At 40.1% G+C, this 16,781-nt stretch overlaps 1 protein-coding gene across 17 annotated transcripts in view; it reads left to right on the plus strand.

The window, feature by feature from the left end:
• The window catches only part of GCNT1 (glucosaminyl (N-acetyl) transferase 1), a 118,230-nt gene extending 101,449 nt beyond the window's left edge, over positions 1 to 16,781 (plus strand). For 16 of the 17 annotated variants that reach the window (XM_054502936.2, XM_054502935.2, XM_054502943.2 and 13 more), the window contains 2 exons: positions 10,380 to 10,525; positions 11,701 to 16,781. In XM_054502936.2, coding sequence (XP_054358911.1) covers positions 11,839 to 13,125 — 1,287 coding nt within the window. In that variant the 5' untranslated portion in view covers positions 10,380 to 10,525; positions 11,701 to 11,838 and the 3' untranslated portion in view covers positions 13,126 to 16,781. The remainder of the gene's footprint in view (positions 1 to 10,379; positions 10,526 to 11,700) is intronic. The other variant, XM_054502949.2, reaches the window with a different exon arrangement.

Raw genomic sequence — 16,781 nt, forward strand, 5'->3', positions numbered from 1 at the left:
TGCAAAGAAGTCACTCGTTTGAGCAGACCAAGTATTAGGCAATTTTCCTAACTCTGCTTCTGCAAGAGTTTCCTTACTACTTACTGAATACCCATTGTGTCTTTTTTCCTTAATCACCGGGGAGGAACCACCTGTCCTCCTGTCCTGAAGGGAGTTCCTCCTAGGTCTGGTCAGACCTTTGTAGGATAATTAGTTAAGATTTAGATCCCCTGTAAGGAAACCTGCTGGGTTAAGGATTTTTGATACGAAGGCTGTGAGTTGTCAGTGGCCTCAGTGCTTTTGGGCTACGCCCTTGTTTATACTGACAACAAGGTGGTATTGGAGTGTTATAGGGTTACAGAGAAGACCTTCAATTATCAATTATAGGTTTTTAATTTACCCTGGCTTTTAAAGGAATAGATTACACTGTTTTTTCTTTACTACTTCCATCTCTCATTCTTTCTCTTTGACTTCTTCTTTGTCTCTCTCTTTCTCTCTTTCTGACTCCCTCTTTGTCTCTTCCTCCCTCTCTTTGACTTCCTGTCTCTCTTTCTCTCTCTGACTCCCTCTTTGTCTCTGTCTCTTCCTCTCTCTCTCTGACTTTCTCTTTCTCTCTTTCCTTACTGCTGGTCTTTCCCTGCCTCTGCCAGCTGCTTATGCTGCTGTTCTCCTCTCCTTCCCCTTTTTGATGGCTTCGGCAGTGTAAGACTGCCACCTCTTTGGGTTTTTGCACTGCATGCAATAACTCCATGATTTCCTTGTGGTATTTAATGGGTGTTCCCCCAGAGGTTAGGAACTCCCTTTCTTTCCATATTGCAGCATGGGCATGTAGGATTAGATAAGCATACTTGCTACCTGTATACACATTTCTTGTTTTTCCGTTTCCCAGTTCTAAGGCTTGGGTAAGTGCCACTGGTTCTGCTAACTGGGCACTGGTCCCTGGGGGAAGAGGCTTACTTTCAAGTACTGTTACATCACTAACTGTGGCATAACCTGCCCTTCATATCCCATTCTCCACAAATGAACATCCATCAGTATATAGGTTAAGGTCAGGATTAGCTAAGGAGACTTCTAAGAGATCCTCTCGGGCAGTGTAAGTCTGGACTATAATTTGTTGGCAGTCATGCTCAACTGGTTCCCCATCCTCTGGGAGAAAAGTGGCAGGGTTGAGGGCTGCACACGTTCATATTTGAAGCACCGGTCCCTCAAGGAGTAGCACCTGGTATCTAAGCAGGCAGTTGTCTGATATCCATAAACTTCCTTTGGCACCTAGTATGCCATTTATATCATGAGTAGTCCAGACAGTGAGATCCTTTCCTTGTATTATTTTGATAGCCTCTGACACTAAGACGGCCACCGCCGCAACTCTCTGTAAACAGTGAGGCCGGCCTTTTGCTACTATATCAATTTCCTTACTTAGGTATGCCACTGGTTGTGGGGTTGTCCCATGAGTCTGAGTAAGGACCCTAAGAGCTATTCTTGCTCTGTCTGTGATGTATAAAGAGAAGTTTTGTCCTGTGGGAAGGCTTAAAGCTGGAGCTTGAGTTTGTTCCTTCCAATGCCCAGACTTCAAGGTTGATTGCCTCCTCAAGCAGGGGACAACAAATGGGTAACTTGTTCTCCATATTCATGTAGATAATAGCTCCAGCTATGGATAATATGTACCTCCCTAATAAAGGTATGGAACTTTCAGGCATAACAAAAAAGGCATGTGGAAAGAGCAAAGTCTCCCAATTACAACTGAGGAGGTGGAAGAAATACCTGGTTACAGGCCGTCCCAGGATTCCTCAGATGGTAACGGACCTTGAAGACAGCTGTCCGGGACAGGAGATTAACACAAGAAAGCCGCACCAGTGTCCAGGAGGAAGTCAATTTCCTGGCCCTCAGTGGTTAAATGTACCCGGGGCTCAGTGAGGGTGATGACATGAGCTGGTGCTTGCCCCGGGCACCCTCAGTCCTTCTGTTGGATTATCTGGTTGGGGGCTTCTGGCCCAGAGAAACTTTGTGCCTTCCAGTGATTTCCTCGGCATAGTGGACACGGATGAGGGGGCAGCTTGTTTCTCATTGGACAATCTTTTTTAAAGTATTCTTGCAAACCACACTGATAACAAGCCCTGCTGGGTGATTGGCCTGCTCCATTTTCTGTCCTCTCTAAACCACCAAGGTTTGTTTGTCTGAGGGCCATGACTAAGGCTGCGGCCTTTCTCTGATCTCGCTTTTCCTTTTGGGCCTGTTCCTCTTGGTCCCTATTATAGAACACCGAGGTTGCCAGGTTTAATAATGCCTCCAGATTTTGTTCAGGGCCCAGGACTCGCTTTTGGAGGTTTCTCCTGATATCTGCAGCTGATTGGGTAATAAACTTATCTTTTAGGATCAATTGACCCTCGAGGGAGTCAGGTGACAGGGGAGTATATTTTCTTAACGCCTCCCATAGCTGCTTGAGGAAGGCAGAAGGATTCTCTTCCTTTCCCTGAGTTATGGTGGACATCATTGAATAATTCATGGGCTTTTTCCTAATTCTCTTTCATCCTTCTAGAACACAGGTCAGCAGATGTTTACGACTCCAGTCCCCATGATCTGAGTTGAGGTCCCAGTGGGGATCCATACTGGGGATGGCTTGCTGACTGGTAGAGAATTTGTCCCTTTCTTCAGCTGTCATTCTATCATTTACTTGACTAAGATACCAGATATCTCCAAACTCTCAGGCTGCAGCTGAAGCCACATTCCTTTCATTAATGGCCAGGATTTGATCTAACAATAGCATGACATCTCTCCAAGTGAGATCAAAGGTTTGCCCTGGACCCTGTAGGACATCTATATACCTATCAGGATCATCTGAAAACTTCCCCAGGTCTGCCTTGATCTGCTTTAACTCAGAGAGGGAGAAGGGGACATGTACCTGGGTTGGGCCAAATTCCCCTCCCCTTACAGCTTGAAGGGGGCATAACTGATAATCCGGGGGTTTTTGTGGTCCTTTGGAGATTTCTTTGCTTGTTTCCTTCTGGGCGGGGGAGATTAGAGGAGGCTCATCATTAATAGGAAGGGGAGCTATAGGGAGGCTAGGATATGGAGATAAGCTGAGAGGTCATCCTGTGGGATATAAATTGCAAGCTTTGCATAGTTGTGGATTCTTCTTCAATGAAAAGAAAGATCGGACATAAGGTATTTCACTCCATTTGCCTTCCCTCTTACAGAAAAGGTCAAGCTGCAGGATAGTATTGTAATTTATACTTCCCTCAGGTGGCTATTTTTCCCCATCAGAGAGAGAATATTGGGGCCAGGCCATAGTGCAGAAAAAAATAAGCTACTTCTTTTTCAGGGTTTGCAGGTCAGATTGTCCCAGTGGCTTAGGATGCATTTCAAGGGTGAGCCTGTTGATGCCTGAGTGTTTCCCATCTGAAAGAAAAAACCACCTGTGGTTTTGGTTTGTTCCCCACCCCCCGCCAAGAACCCATAAGGGTCCCTGGACCCTGCTGATTGGAATAGTTGCACTCACCGACGCAGCAGCAGAAACACTAGTTATCCTGCTAGACTGCAAGGAGGACTGAGGAAGGTCGGATTTAGTGGCCCTTACTGACGCATTCTTGAAAACCCACACCCTTGCCTGTTCTCCTAGACCACAAAGAGGACCAAGAAAAATCAGATTTAGTGACCCTTACTGACACATTCTCGAAAACTAGAGTCCTAAGCATTCTCCTGTTAGTATTGGGACCTTACCCCTGTCCCATAAAGATGTTATGCCCCCAAAATGAAGTGGAGGGCCATACCCTGAGGGACGGAAGGGATCTCTAGGGTTGGAAGAGTGATACCTTTTGTTCTCACTTCTCATCATATGAATAGGAAGGATATCATTTCTGAGGCTCCCCATATCCTAGCTTCAGGAGTAGCTTTTGTTAGGCCTGCTAGTCTGAGGAGGGATCCTAAAATTCCAGATAGTCTCCCCTCCCCACCCCCCACATGGGGCGTTTGGCAAAAATTATTTCTTTCTGATTGGTGAGCCCGGGTGCCTAAAGAAGGGAACAGAGTCCTGAAGTTTATACTACAAATCATTCTTATAGGAGAAACGAGAAAAGCACCAGAGACAGGGAGTGGTTTTTATAAGAGGGACTAGGCTCAGAGAAGAGAGGCGAGAAGAAGTTTGTCTGACAGGCATTAGGACCCAGGAGGCAAGGGTCAGGATAGATAGGATAGATAGGCGAGTCTCACTTGGGTGATGTGACTTGGAGAGTTCCACTCATGGCTACAGGGTCAGCCAACTTTCTGTCGGGACCCCGGAGCTGAATGGCTTTCCTCTCTGTCCACCCTGGGCTCAGCCTGGAAGTACAGGAGAAGCGGAAGCTGTTTCCAGGCAAACCAACCCTCCCAACTCTGAAGAGTCAGGGGTTGTTAGGTAGCCATTTGCCAGAAAACCTGACACCCGTATCTTTAGTCCGGCAGCCGCACTAGTCGCTTTTAACTGGCCAACAGGTGCCCGGTATTTAGCCCCCGAATTCTAAGGAAAAATAGGACAGAATAGCAAGTGAAAGGGGTCCAATGGTACTCACTGCTTGGTGATGGTCTAAGGTCACCAAGATGTCTCCGGCGTTGGTTCCTTCTGGTGGGTTCTTGGTCTCGCTGACCAAGAACGAAGCCGCGGACCTTCACGGTGAGTGTTACAGCTCTTAAAGATGGTATGTCCAGAGTTTGTTCCTTCAGATGTGTCTGGAGTTTCTTCTTTCCAGTGAGTTCATGGTCTCGCTGACTTCATGAATGAAGCCATGGACCTTCGCGGTGAGTGTTACAGCTCTTAAAGGTGGTGCAGACCCAAAGAGTGAGCAACAGCAAGATTTATTGTGAAGAGCGAAAGAACAAAGCTTCCACAGCGTGGAAGGGGACCGGAGCGGGTTGCCGCTGCTCGCTCTGGTGGCCAGCTTTTATTCCCTTATTTGGCCCCGCCTATGTCCTGCTTATTGATCCATTTTACAGAATGCTGATTGGTCCATTTTACACAGTGCTGATTGGTCCATTTTTACAGAATGCTGATTGGTGCATTTACAATTCTCTAGCTAGACACAGAGCACTGATTGGTGCATTTACAATCCTCGACCCAAGAAGTCCAGCTGGCTTCACCTCTCAATAAGGCTGCTCAAATTCAAGAGGGAGGGAATTTGACTACTTCTTGGCTGGGGAGTGGCAAGGTCCAGACCCAAAGCAGAAGAAAATGTTGGGTGAGAATGTTGGCCTGGCTGTCTTCAGAAAATATATTGTGCCTCATTAATATTTTTTTAACATATTTTTAACTTTATATCCTGAGGATATTAGTGGTAGTTTCCTATATCCTGAGAATGTTAGTGGTAGTTTCCTGTATCCTGAGATGTTAGTGGTAGTTTTCTTGTCCCTGAACAGTCTGTTTCATTTGACTGTTTGGGGAACTCCCAGTTATTAAGCCTTATTTCTCTTGGCATGGTTGGATTCCCCAGTAAAAAAACTCCTGCCCTGGGCTGACAATCAAAGTTCTGGGAACTAATAGGGATAAACAAGCTGGAAATGGAGAAGGCTATTCACTGTGTGTGGGTCCTACTGTTTTCTGGATGGGAACTGCTTTCCATTAGGCCTGGTGTGCCCTGGAAGGGAGAGTCTCTGCAGAGACTACATCTTGGGTGGGTCTTTGCCAAGTTTGAGGTAGAAACCCAGCTGCTTTGTAAACAGCTACTAGTGGATACTTCAAACAAAACAAAAAACAAAGCAACACCACTCCTCCATCATTCTCCGCAGCCCCCCTTCAGAGGATCTGTGCAACCAGCACCAGTTCCTGCACCCTTTGAAGATCCTGCAGTGTAAATAGAGCTGGTCTGTTCTTTCCCGCCTGTCAGCCTGGGATTTGTGCGTCTGCTTTTTCAGTTTCCTCTCGTCCATCTGCTTTTCCAGTTTGATTGCTGCCTCCTGTCTCCCTCTCCCTGAGGTCATTTTGTCTGTCTGCCCACTCCATTAAGCACTCAGCGGCACCCTCTCTATCTGGTGGTGCTGACTCTCTTTATGTTGGAACACTTGTAGTGACCATATCGTCACCTTAGGGGCACCCGATACCTATCTTCTTGTTCCCTTCCTTGACTAGCTTTCCTTCTTATTGACTGTATAAAAGATAAGTATTTATTTTCAGTATTCTTAGAATTTAGTATTCTTGTATTTCTTGGTCTTAAAAGTCATGTACCAAGAACCATTGCTTTCAGGTACTGGCTTTCCTCTGTTCCAACTCACGGTGGAATTATTTCATTTCTCATTTCTTCTTAGGTTATGCGATCTACTTAAAATTATGTAGGGTGGTGTCCACAAGGAAGTCTCCTCTTCCAGGAAAGGACCGGTGTCCATTGAGGGACCTTCTTCAGGACATGCCCTAGGTCATTTGTTGGATTATGTAGGCCTTGGGTGACTGAGGCTTAGTGTGGTTTGGGACTTGCGTTTTTCTTGCTTTCCCAGAATTCATGAGCTTTTGTCATTTAGAATGTTTCTTACTCTTCTGTAGTTGTCCTCACTGGCAAATCCCACCAGATATTCTTCAGTGAATATGCTTCCTAAAGGTGAAGGAACATTGAGCTGAGCAGTATTAACTACCCATGGCCACATTTTTGTTATTTAATTATTTTGTTATTTATTCCTTGTGTGGGTGTGTAATTTTTGGTAAAGTTGCATTAAAATAGTATAGCATGTGCACATTTTTACTTCCCTTTAAACTTCTTTTCTTCTTGGAAATCTCTTTGGCTAAGAAATCTCATTTTCCTTTCACCCTTCTGATTCTTAACTGAGTTTTACTTAAGAAAACGTTCTATGTCTTGAAATTAGGTTGGTTAATTACAATTCCTTCTAATGATTTGACTTCTGTATTCACCCTTATGATAAATAAACAAAATCAAAAGCATTATTGACAAAATAATTCTTTCTCACATATTTACCTCCTTTATAGACACTTACTGTTTTCTCACATATTTACCTCCTTTATAGACACTTACCCATCTTGTCAAAACCCAAAACTAGTGATTTTATGTTGTAAAAAGCATTTTTCAAAGCATGTTGGCCGTTTAGGATGTAGACAACAGTGGTAAAGACCTATGCCTTTTTTTGAGGTGAGATCCAAGTGTTTGGTTTTGAACTTTGTATTTTCTTTATGGATTTTGAGGTGACCCTTTCATGTACCCACATTCCATAAAATCCTGTTTAAGATAATTCTACTTCTCCTGTTTAAAAAAAAAAACAAAAAACCCGAGACTCAGTGGTGTCACAATTTGTAACTTAAAATCTGTTTACTTTGGGGAACTTTATTGTTATTATTCTAATAATAGCTTTATTGAATATTCACATACCATAATGTTTACCCTTTTAAAGTATACAATATGTTCACAAAGTTCTACATCAATCTCCACTATCTACTTAGAGAACTTTCAAAGGAAACCTTTGTACCTACCAGCAGTCATTGCCATTCCCCCACGTCCCCAGGCCCTGGCAGACATTCATCTACTTTCTGTCTATATGGATTTGCTTTTTCTGGACATTTAATATAAATGGAATTATATAATAAATGACTGTTACTTAGCCTAATGTTTTCTAGGTTCTTCATCTACATTGTATGGAACTTGTGAGATCTTCATATCTTATTATACCCATATAATATCCCATTTTATGGATATACCACATTTTGTTTATCCATTCTTCAGTTCACGGTCATTTGGCTTACTTCCACTATTTTAGCTATTAATAATGCCATTATGAACATTTGTATACAAGTTTTTGCATGAATATATGTTTTCATTTCTCTTGGGTATATACCTAATAGTGGAACAGCTAGGTCATATGGTAACTCTAGTTTTAATTTTCTGTGGACCTACCAAACATTCTAAAGCAGCTTCACCAAGCATTTACATTTCAACCAGCAATTTATGATGGTTCCAATTTATCCATTCAATGAGATAAAAAATACATTAGGGCCGGGTGCAGTGGCTCACCCCTGTAATCCCAGCACTTTAGCAGGCCAAGGCAGGCAGATCACCTGAGGTCAGGAGTTCCAGACCAGCCTGGCCAACATCATGAAACCCCGTCTCTACTAAAAATACAAAAATTAGCCAGGTGTGGTGGCGGGTGCCTGTAATCCTAGCTACTCAGGAGGCTGAAGCAGGAGAATTGCTTGAACCCAGGAGCCAGAGGTTGCAGTGAGTCAAGATCGTACCACTGCACTCCAGCATGGGCAACAAGAGCAAAATTCCATCTCAAAAAAAAAAAAAGAAAGAAAAAGTATATATATATAATATACACACACATTATCAGCCTGTCAACACAGTTTTATCATCATAAATTAATGTAGCTGTCTTTTAAATCAGATGGGAAGAGAGTTACAAAGAAAATTACAATCATATTATAAATTTGTCTATATATATATATGTATATATATACCTTTACTGCTGCTTTCTGTTTTTTCATGTGGATTTGAGTTGCTGTCTAGAATCTTTTCATTTCTGCTTGAATATCTTCATTTAGTATTTCTTGTAGGGTAAGGCTGCTAGTGATAATTTTTTTTTTTTTTAATCTGGGAGTATCCTAGTTTCTCATTGTTTTTGAATGATTTTGCTCATTATAGAATTTTTGGTTAACAATCCTTTTTTTTGAGACAGAGTCTTGCTCTGTTGCCCAGGCTGAAGTGCAGTGGCGTGATCCTGGCTCACTGCAATTTCCACCACCCAAGTTCAAGCGATTCTCCTGCCTCTGCCTCTCGAGTAGCTGGGATTACAGGCATGCACCACTACGCCCGGCTAATTTTTGTATTTTTAGTAGAGACGGGCTTTCACAATGTTGGCCAGGCTGATCTCAAACTCCTGACCTCAAGTGATCCTCCCGCCTCAGCTTCCCAAAGTGCTGGGATTACAGGCATGAGCCACCACACCTAGCCAACAATCTTTCTTTCTGCATGTTGAATATGTCACTCACTGCCTTCTGCTCTCCACTGTTGTTTATTTGAAGTTGTTAATCATCTTCAGGATTTGTTGTATAATCACTTTTCTTTACCATTTTCAAAATCCTTTGTCCTTGTCTTCTAACAGTTTGATTATGAAATGTCTAGGAAAGGATATCTGAGTTTATCCTCTTTGGAGCTCATTGAACTTCTTGGATGTGCAAATTAATTTTTGTTTCAATATTAATAGACTATTTTTAGAGCAGTTTTATGTTTACAGAAAAATTACACAGAAAGTACAGAGAGTTTCCATTTACCCCCTCACTGTTTCTGCTGTTATTAATATCTTACATTAGTGTGGTACATTTTTTACAATTAAGCCAGTATTTACACATTATTATTAATTATTGATACATTATTTTTTTCAACTAGTTTTCTACCTCCCCAAACTTGTTATATATATTATTATTATTAAGGGTTCACTCTTTGTGTTGTACATTCTATTTCTTTATTGAAATTCTCAATTTGGTTAGATACCATTCTCATGCTTTCTTTTAGTTATTTAGTTCTTTGAACATATTTATAAGAGCTGATTTCAAGTATTTATTAAATCCAATGCCTGGGCTTCCTTGGGGACATTTTTATTGACTGCTTTTTTTGTTCCACCCCCCTATGTGGACCAGATTTTTGTGTTTCTTTGCATGCCTTGTAATTTTTTTTTGTTGAAACTGGATCGTTTATAATGTGTCAACCATGGACATTAGACCTCTACCTCTACCCTGACCACAGTTTGTTGTTTTTGTTATTTGTTTAGTGGCTTTCCTGGACCAGTTGTCTAAAGTTTATATTCTTTGTTATTTGAGACCCACTCAAGTCTCTCTCAGTTAGTTAGTGGTCTGCTAATGATTCCACAGAGATTTCCTTAAGTGCCTTGAACCAGTAAGGGGCAGGAATTACTTAAAGGCATATGTTTTGTAGTGTTTTGATATTTTAGTGTTTGAAATTCTTATGTATTGTTACAGAAGCTCCCTGTGGTCGCTTTCTAATAGAGGTGTGGAGTGGGGTGGTGATCAAGATTGTTAGAAGAAAATGAGATGAGCAACAAATTCAGCTTCAGGATTGTCATTAATTTGCCAGTGAGCATTGGGAATCTTCACAGTGGGGGAAAGGATATGTTGGATTTTCTAATCATACTGGACCGTTAAACTGTTCCTTGGTATACATTAAGGGAAATGCTGCTAGAGTTTTCTTTCAAAGAACTTAACCTAAATTTCAGGATGTTTTCAAATCTTTAGTGATCCACAAACATAGAATTAGAAAAATAAGTAAGACTAGAGAGAAGGAAATTTTAAAAGAGAAAAGTTAACCACCCATAATTTTGAGAAAAAAAGCAAATATGTAGGATTAGTTCACCAACATATTTTCTGAGTGTGTGAATACTGTGTCCATATATCCCTTCTCACATTGTTTTTTAATTTCACAGATTTCTTTAAAGCCTCATGCAACACATCATTATCGCTGGATGCCCAGACATTTAATACACCTGACAGGTTGTGAAGTGCTCAGAATGGGGCAGGATGTCACCTGGAATCAGCACTAAGTGATTCAGACTTTCCTTACTTTTAAATGGTAAAAAGTCTAAATACTTTTCTTAACATTATTTTATATTAATGATGGTCAGTTATTCATTTTTATTTGTATTATTAATATTCACAACTCATTTCCTAATGAAATAGTTGTTTCTGGCATTAAAAACTAGTGTCAAATCTCTAGAAATCTTGTTATGAACAGATTTATAACAGTCAAATTGGTAGTACTTGACTTTCTTTTTTTAGAACAGCAGTGCTTATCAGCTGTAGAACCAATTGCCAAGTTATAAAATTGATTTTTGAAAACAAAGCTATTTAATGTTTGTAAGCATTTTATATAGTAAAAGTGGGTTGTGTTCCTGGAATTTGAATATAGATGAAGGTCTGTCATAAATTACAATTTGTATACACTATTGTTTTCTGCAAGACTTAGTTATTACAGTCTGTTATAACTAATGCAGAAAACGCAAGCTGTATCTCTCTTTTGGATTATGAATACTTTGTTTTCTTATAGTGTCTGGCATGGAACTAAATTCATTGTGGGACCAACCCAACACAGTCCCAAACTGGGCTTGGTTTCATCTGAGCCTTTTCAATCCAATTTGAAAATTATGTTGACTTGCCCTTCCTTCAAAGATTCTTAGAAGTCACAACCATTTCCAAACTTCTCCCTAAGTATGCCCCAAATCCTAAATCAGCAAAAAGCAGAATGGATATGATCTCTTTTAGGGCTGCTGACACCAGCTAATGGACATTAAAAGATGTCAGGAGGAACTTAAATGACTAACCATTTCAAGACAAGGGGTGCTAATTCTGGCACAGTGTCAGAAACTCATCAACTATAGACTGTTCAATCATTATTGCCTAGGCATCCAACTATGGTTTTGCACCACAACATACCAAAGAGGTGAAATGCTTGTTGTTAGATATTCTAGTGCATCCATGTACTGGGATTTGGGGTTTGTTTTTTCCTTTGTTTTCTTTTTCAATCTGTGGTATAAATACTAGAGACTGTGGACTTCCTGTACTACTACCACTTATCCTCTGATTCAGCCACTTTGTTTTTGTTTTAAACCTAACCTCATAGCAAAAAGGACAGTTTTTCAGCCTGAGAAGATTTATTGTGAAAGACTATCTCTCTCTCTCTCTCTGTCTATATATATAAATATATATATATAAATATATTTATATTTATAATTGCCTCTTTTATTTCAGTGCTGCTCTTCAAGATGCCGTTGCAGCTCTGATAAATGCAAACTGACAACCTTCAAGGCCACAACGGAGGGAAAATCATTGGTGCTTGGAGCATAGAAGACTGCCCTTCACAAAGGAAATCCCTGATTATTGTTTGAAATGCTGAGGACGTTGCTGCGAAGGAGACTTTTTTCTTATCCCGCTAAATACTACTTTGTGGTTCTTGTTTTATCCCTAATCACCTTCTCCGTTTTAAGGATTCATCAAAAGCCCGAATTTGTAAGTGTCAGACACTTGGAGCTTGCTGGGGAGAATCCTAGTAGTGATATTAATTGCACCAAAGTTTTACAGGGTGATGTAAATGAAATCCAAAAGGTAAAGCTTGAGATCCTAACAGTGAAATTTAAAAAGCGCCCTCGGTGGACACCTGACGACTATATAAACATGACCAGTGACTGTTCTTCTTTCATCAAGAGACGCAAATATATTGTAGAACCCCTTAGTAAAGAAGAGGCAGAGTTTCCAATAGCATATTCTATAGTGGTTCATCACAAGATTGAAATGCTTGACAGGCTGCTGAGGGCCATCTATATGCCTCAGAATTTCTATTGCATTCATGTGGACACAAAATCCGAGGATTCCTATTTAGCTGCAGTGATGGGCATCGCTTCCTGTTTTAGTAATGTCTTTGTGGCCAGCCGATTGGAGAGTGTGGTTTATGCATCGTGGAGCCGGGTTCAGGCTGACCTCAACTGCATGAAGGACCTCTATGCAATGAGTGCAAACTGGAAGTACTTGATAAATCTTTGTGGTATGGATTTTCCTATTAAAACCAACCTAGAAATTGTCAGGAAGCTCAAGTTGTTAATGGGAGAAAACAACCTGGAAACGGAGAGGATGCCATCCCATAAAGAAGAAAGGTGGAAGAAGCGGTATGAGGTCGTTAATGGAAAGCTAACAAACACAGGGACTGTCAAAACGCTTCCTCCACTCGAAACACCTCTTTTTTCTGGCAGTGCCTACTTCGTGGTCAGTAGGGAGTATGTGGGGTATGTACTACAGAATGAAAAAATCCAAAAGTTTATGGAGTGGGCACAAGACACATATAGCCCTGATGAGTATCTCTGGGCCACCATCCAAAGGATTCCTGAAGTCCCGGGCTCACTCTCTGCCAGCCATAAGTATGATTTGTCTGACATGCAAGCAGTTGCCAGGTTTGTCAAGTGGCAGTACTTTGAGGGTGATGTTTCCAAGGGTGCTCCCTACCCACCCTGCGATGGAGTCCATGTGCGCTCAGTGTGCATTTTCGGAGCTGGTGACTTGAACTGGATGCTGCGCAAACACCACTTGTTTGCCAATAAGTTTGACGTGGATGTTGACCTCTTTGCCATCCAGTGTTTGGATGAGCATTTGAGACATAAAGCTTTGGAGACATTAAAACACTGACCATTACAGGCAATTTTATGAATAAGAAGAAGGATACACAAAACGTACCCTTATCTGTTTCCCCTTCCTTGTCAGTAAGCGTCGGAAGATGGTATGAAGTCCTCTTTGGGGCAGGGTCTCTAGATCTTCTTGTCAGAGAAGCTGCATGGTTTCTGCAGAGCACAGTTAGCTAGAAAGGTGATAGCATTAAATGTTCATCTAGAGTTAATAGTGGGAGGAGTAAAGGTAGCCTTGAGGCCAGAGCAGGTAGCAAGGCATTGTGGAAAGACGGGACCAGGATGGCTGGGGAAGAGGCCCATGCATAAAGTCAGCCTGTTCAAAGTGCTCAGGGACTTAGCAAAATGAGAAGATGTGACCTGTGCCAAAACTATTTTAAGAATTTTAAATGTGACCATTTTTCTGGTATGAATAAACTTACAGCAACAAATAATCAAAGATACAATGAATCTGATATTATATTTGTTGAAACAAATTTGATTTTACTCTAAATGATTTTTGTAAATAATTTATATTCTGCTCTAATACTGTACTGTGTAGTGTGTCTCTGTATGTCATCTCAGGGAACTTAAAATGGGCTTGATTTAACATTGTTTTTGTGTTATTTTTGCTTGAAACAATGCACACATTTTCAACAACCAAAAAATGACAATTTCTAGTTAATTTCTACAAGTCATCTTAGGTTATTAGCAAGGTTAAGACATCTTCTTTTTTTAAAAAATTATAGCTTCTACCAAGAGAAACACTCAATTTTTCTAGAGATTTGCCTCTATCTTCCTTTCCTCAGTCTTCCCAGACTGCTATCAAGCTGTGTAAAAATTTGCTTTCACTGGACCCTAAATTATTGTCTCTGTGATCTGAGACAATAATTTAATAATAATAATAATTTAATAATAATAAGACAGAAAGGATGATACAGGTTTGAGGGGCTGGGGAGTGGGAGGGGGGAGAAAAGGAATGTATTTAAACAATTTCTGATGCCCATGATGAGTTTTAAAACCAGCATTGACACCGTCCCCAAAATTAAGGCTGTCGCTTATTGAATCCACTTGTGTCCAACCTCCCAGGGTTGTTTTATCCTAATGTCACCTGTATATTCATTTGAAAGGACTTGGCCCTGTTCTTGGGTCTTCCCGTTACCTGCCCCTGGGTTGTAAGTTTCCTCCTTTCTCAACCTTCCATGAGGAGGAAAGAAGTGTGCAGTCATTCCACATGGTCTGTTGGAACGCCTGGGAAGGGAACTTTAGGTTTGGGACAGATTTTTTTTGTTGTTTTTGGTATCATTCACAGCATACGATTTTTACTCTCTCCATTTTCACCATAAGACAGATAATTTGGGGTTACTATAATGCTGTCACACATCTCAAAGTACATTCAAATCTTAAAAGGAAATTCTTGTAATTTTGCCGTGTTGATAGTGTTCAGCAAACAAGCTACGAGGAACTGTGAGGCTTTGTCATTTAGCATTAGACTTTAAACAAGAATTAAAATCATGTGCTGTATTTTTAAAACATAGCCAAATTAAATAGTACATGAGAAATTCAGAGTATTAGACAGTTTTAAGGCATTCAACTGAGAAAACCTTTTTTATTCGTCAAAGTCAGAAAACATTTTCATCTTATTGAGAGATACGTTTTTAAACTTTTATCATCATTTGTAAATGTGGAAGTTGGTGGATTGCTGTGTTTTTGCATGGTTAGCATGGGAGTCTGTTGGAGCAAGAGGAACATGTTTGTTTTGAAAATTCAAGAGATGATAAGGGCGGTACATGCAGTGTGTTCTGTCTTTATTGGCTTCTAAACCAGTTTTTTCCTTTAATGCATGTCAAATATTTCTCCCATGCTTCTCTTAGCAGAAAAGTTTTTACCTATAAGACAGGGCACCTTTTAACTCTAAAACTAGTGATACTCAGTGACATAGACTTTGTCTTATAAATATTTTTCATTTTTTATTTTGAAAAATTGCAAATCTACAGCAAAAGTAAAACAGTAGTAGAGTGAACACCATGTAACCCTCACCTGGTGTTCACATTCTGCCCTATTTGCTTTAAGTTGTATGTATTTTTGAACTTGGCAAAATTGGAAATTAAAATTTTTTAAAATTACAAATATACAAAGTTGTTTATCTTAGCACATTTATTATGTGTGACTGCATCTGATTTATATTTAAATTGGCAGGTTTTGAGGGATTTTTTTCTTCATCATAAATGTAAAAATAGGATTTTAGAGTCTATTTCCCCAAGCTCCACATTAAAACTGTAAACCTACCATCTATGTAGCTGTGATATCTCATCTTTCTAAAATGGCACTTGTTAAAAAGCGTTCAAACACTATCCCTAATGCCTGCGGCAGAGATTATATACGATCCATTCATTGGGGCTCAAAGTATCTTTTAGACTTTAAAGGACAATTTACAGCAAATGAAATTTATGATGCTGTGACAAGAAATTTAAAGAAAACGATGGTTTGAAAAGGAAACATGATACTTGCAGGAGAAGGAAAACCCAAGTGATTTGTGAGAAATATAGAAATTATTTAAATTACTTTATAGTAATTATTAAACACATTTTTGTACTGTCATTGAAGGTGTTTTATAGAGAAATCTGAGAAATCGCTTTCACAAATTAGAAATCAAACGTGGCCAGGTGCAGTGGCTCACACCTGTGATCTTCAGGATTTCAAGACCAGCCTAGCCAATATGATGAAACCCCATCTCTACCGAAAATAGAAAAAAAAATTAGCCAGGCTTGCACCTGTAATCCCAGTTACCTGGGAGGCTGAGGCAGGAGAATCTCTTGAGCCCAGGAGGCAGAGGTTGCAGTGAGCTGAGATCCCACCACCATATCAGCCTGGGTGACAGTGAAACTCGTATCTCCAAAAAAACAAACAGAAAGTCCTTAAACATACGTGAACAAAAATTTTGTGATGGAAGGATTCTAGTTAATGAGTATTGCATCAAGATTTACATCTTTCTTACTAAGGACAAGAGTTAATAAAAATTGTTCTTTATTTTACAGGCAGTTACTGAGGCTCTTCCCAGATCTCAGTAAACAGCCACTCAGCCTTGAAAATGGAGTGTTGTTGTTTCTAAATATATATTTATGTCATTTATTAAGTACAGTTCACTTAAATAACATAAGTAGATTTTCTCTTGTAGTGATTTGGGTAGGAAGAGGCCATGTTTCAGTTCGTTTCCTCTGTAGGGTCGATTGAATTGGAACTTTTCAGTTGTTCAGAAAAATAAAAATAATTTATCATATTAAATACAGACGCTCCTCAACTTATGATGTGGGTAGGTCCCAATAAACCCATTATAATTTGAAAATATCATATTGAAAATGCATTTAATATCTCTTACCTGAAATCATAACTTAGCCTAGCCTACCTTAAATGTTCTCAGAACATTTAGCCTGCAGTTGGGCAAAACCATTTAACACAAAGCCTATTTTATAATGAAGCGTTGAATAGCTCATGTTATTTACTGAATACTGTTCTGAAAGTGAAAAACAATGATTGTATGGGTACTCAAAGTATAATTTCTACTGAATGCATATCACTTGTGCACTGTTGTAAAGTTGAAAAACCGTTAAGCCTCTTACGATTTTTAAGTAAGCTGGGGATCATCAGTTTAAAATAAATGCAATACTATTTCATGATAAA

This window comes from Pongo pygmaeus, chromosome 13 (assembly GCF_028885625.2).
Source record: "Pongo pygmaeus isolate AG05252 chromosome 13, NHGRI_mPonPyg2-v2.0_pri, whole genome shotgun sequence".
Classification (NCBI taxonomy): domain Eukaryota; kingdom Metazoa; phylum Chordata; class Mammalia; order Primates; family Hominidae; genus Pongo; species Pongo pygmaeus.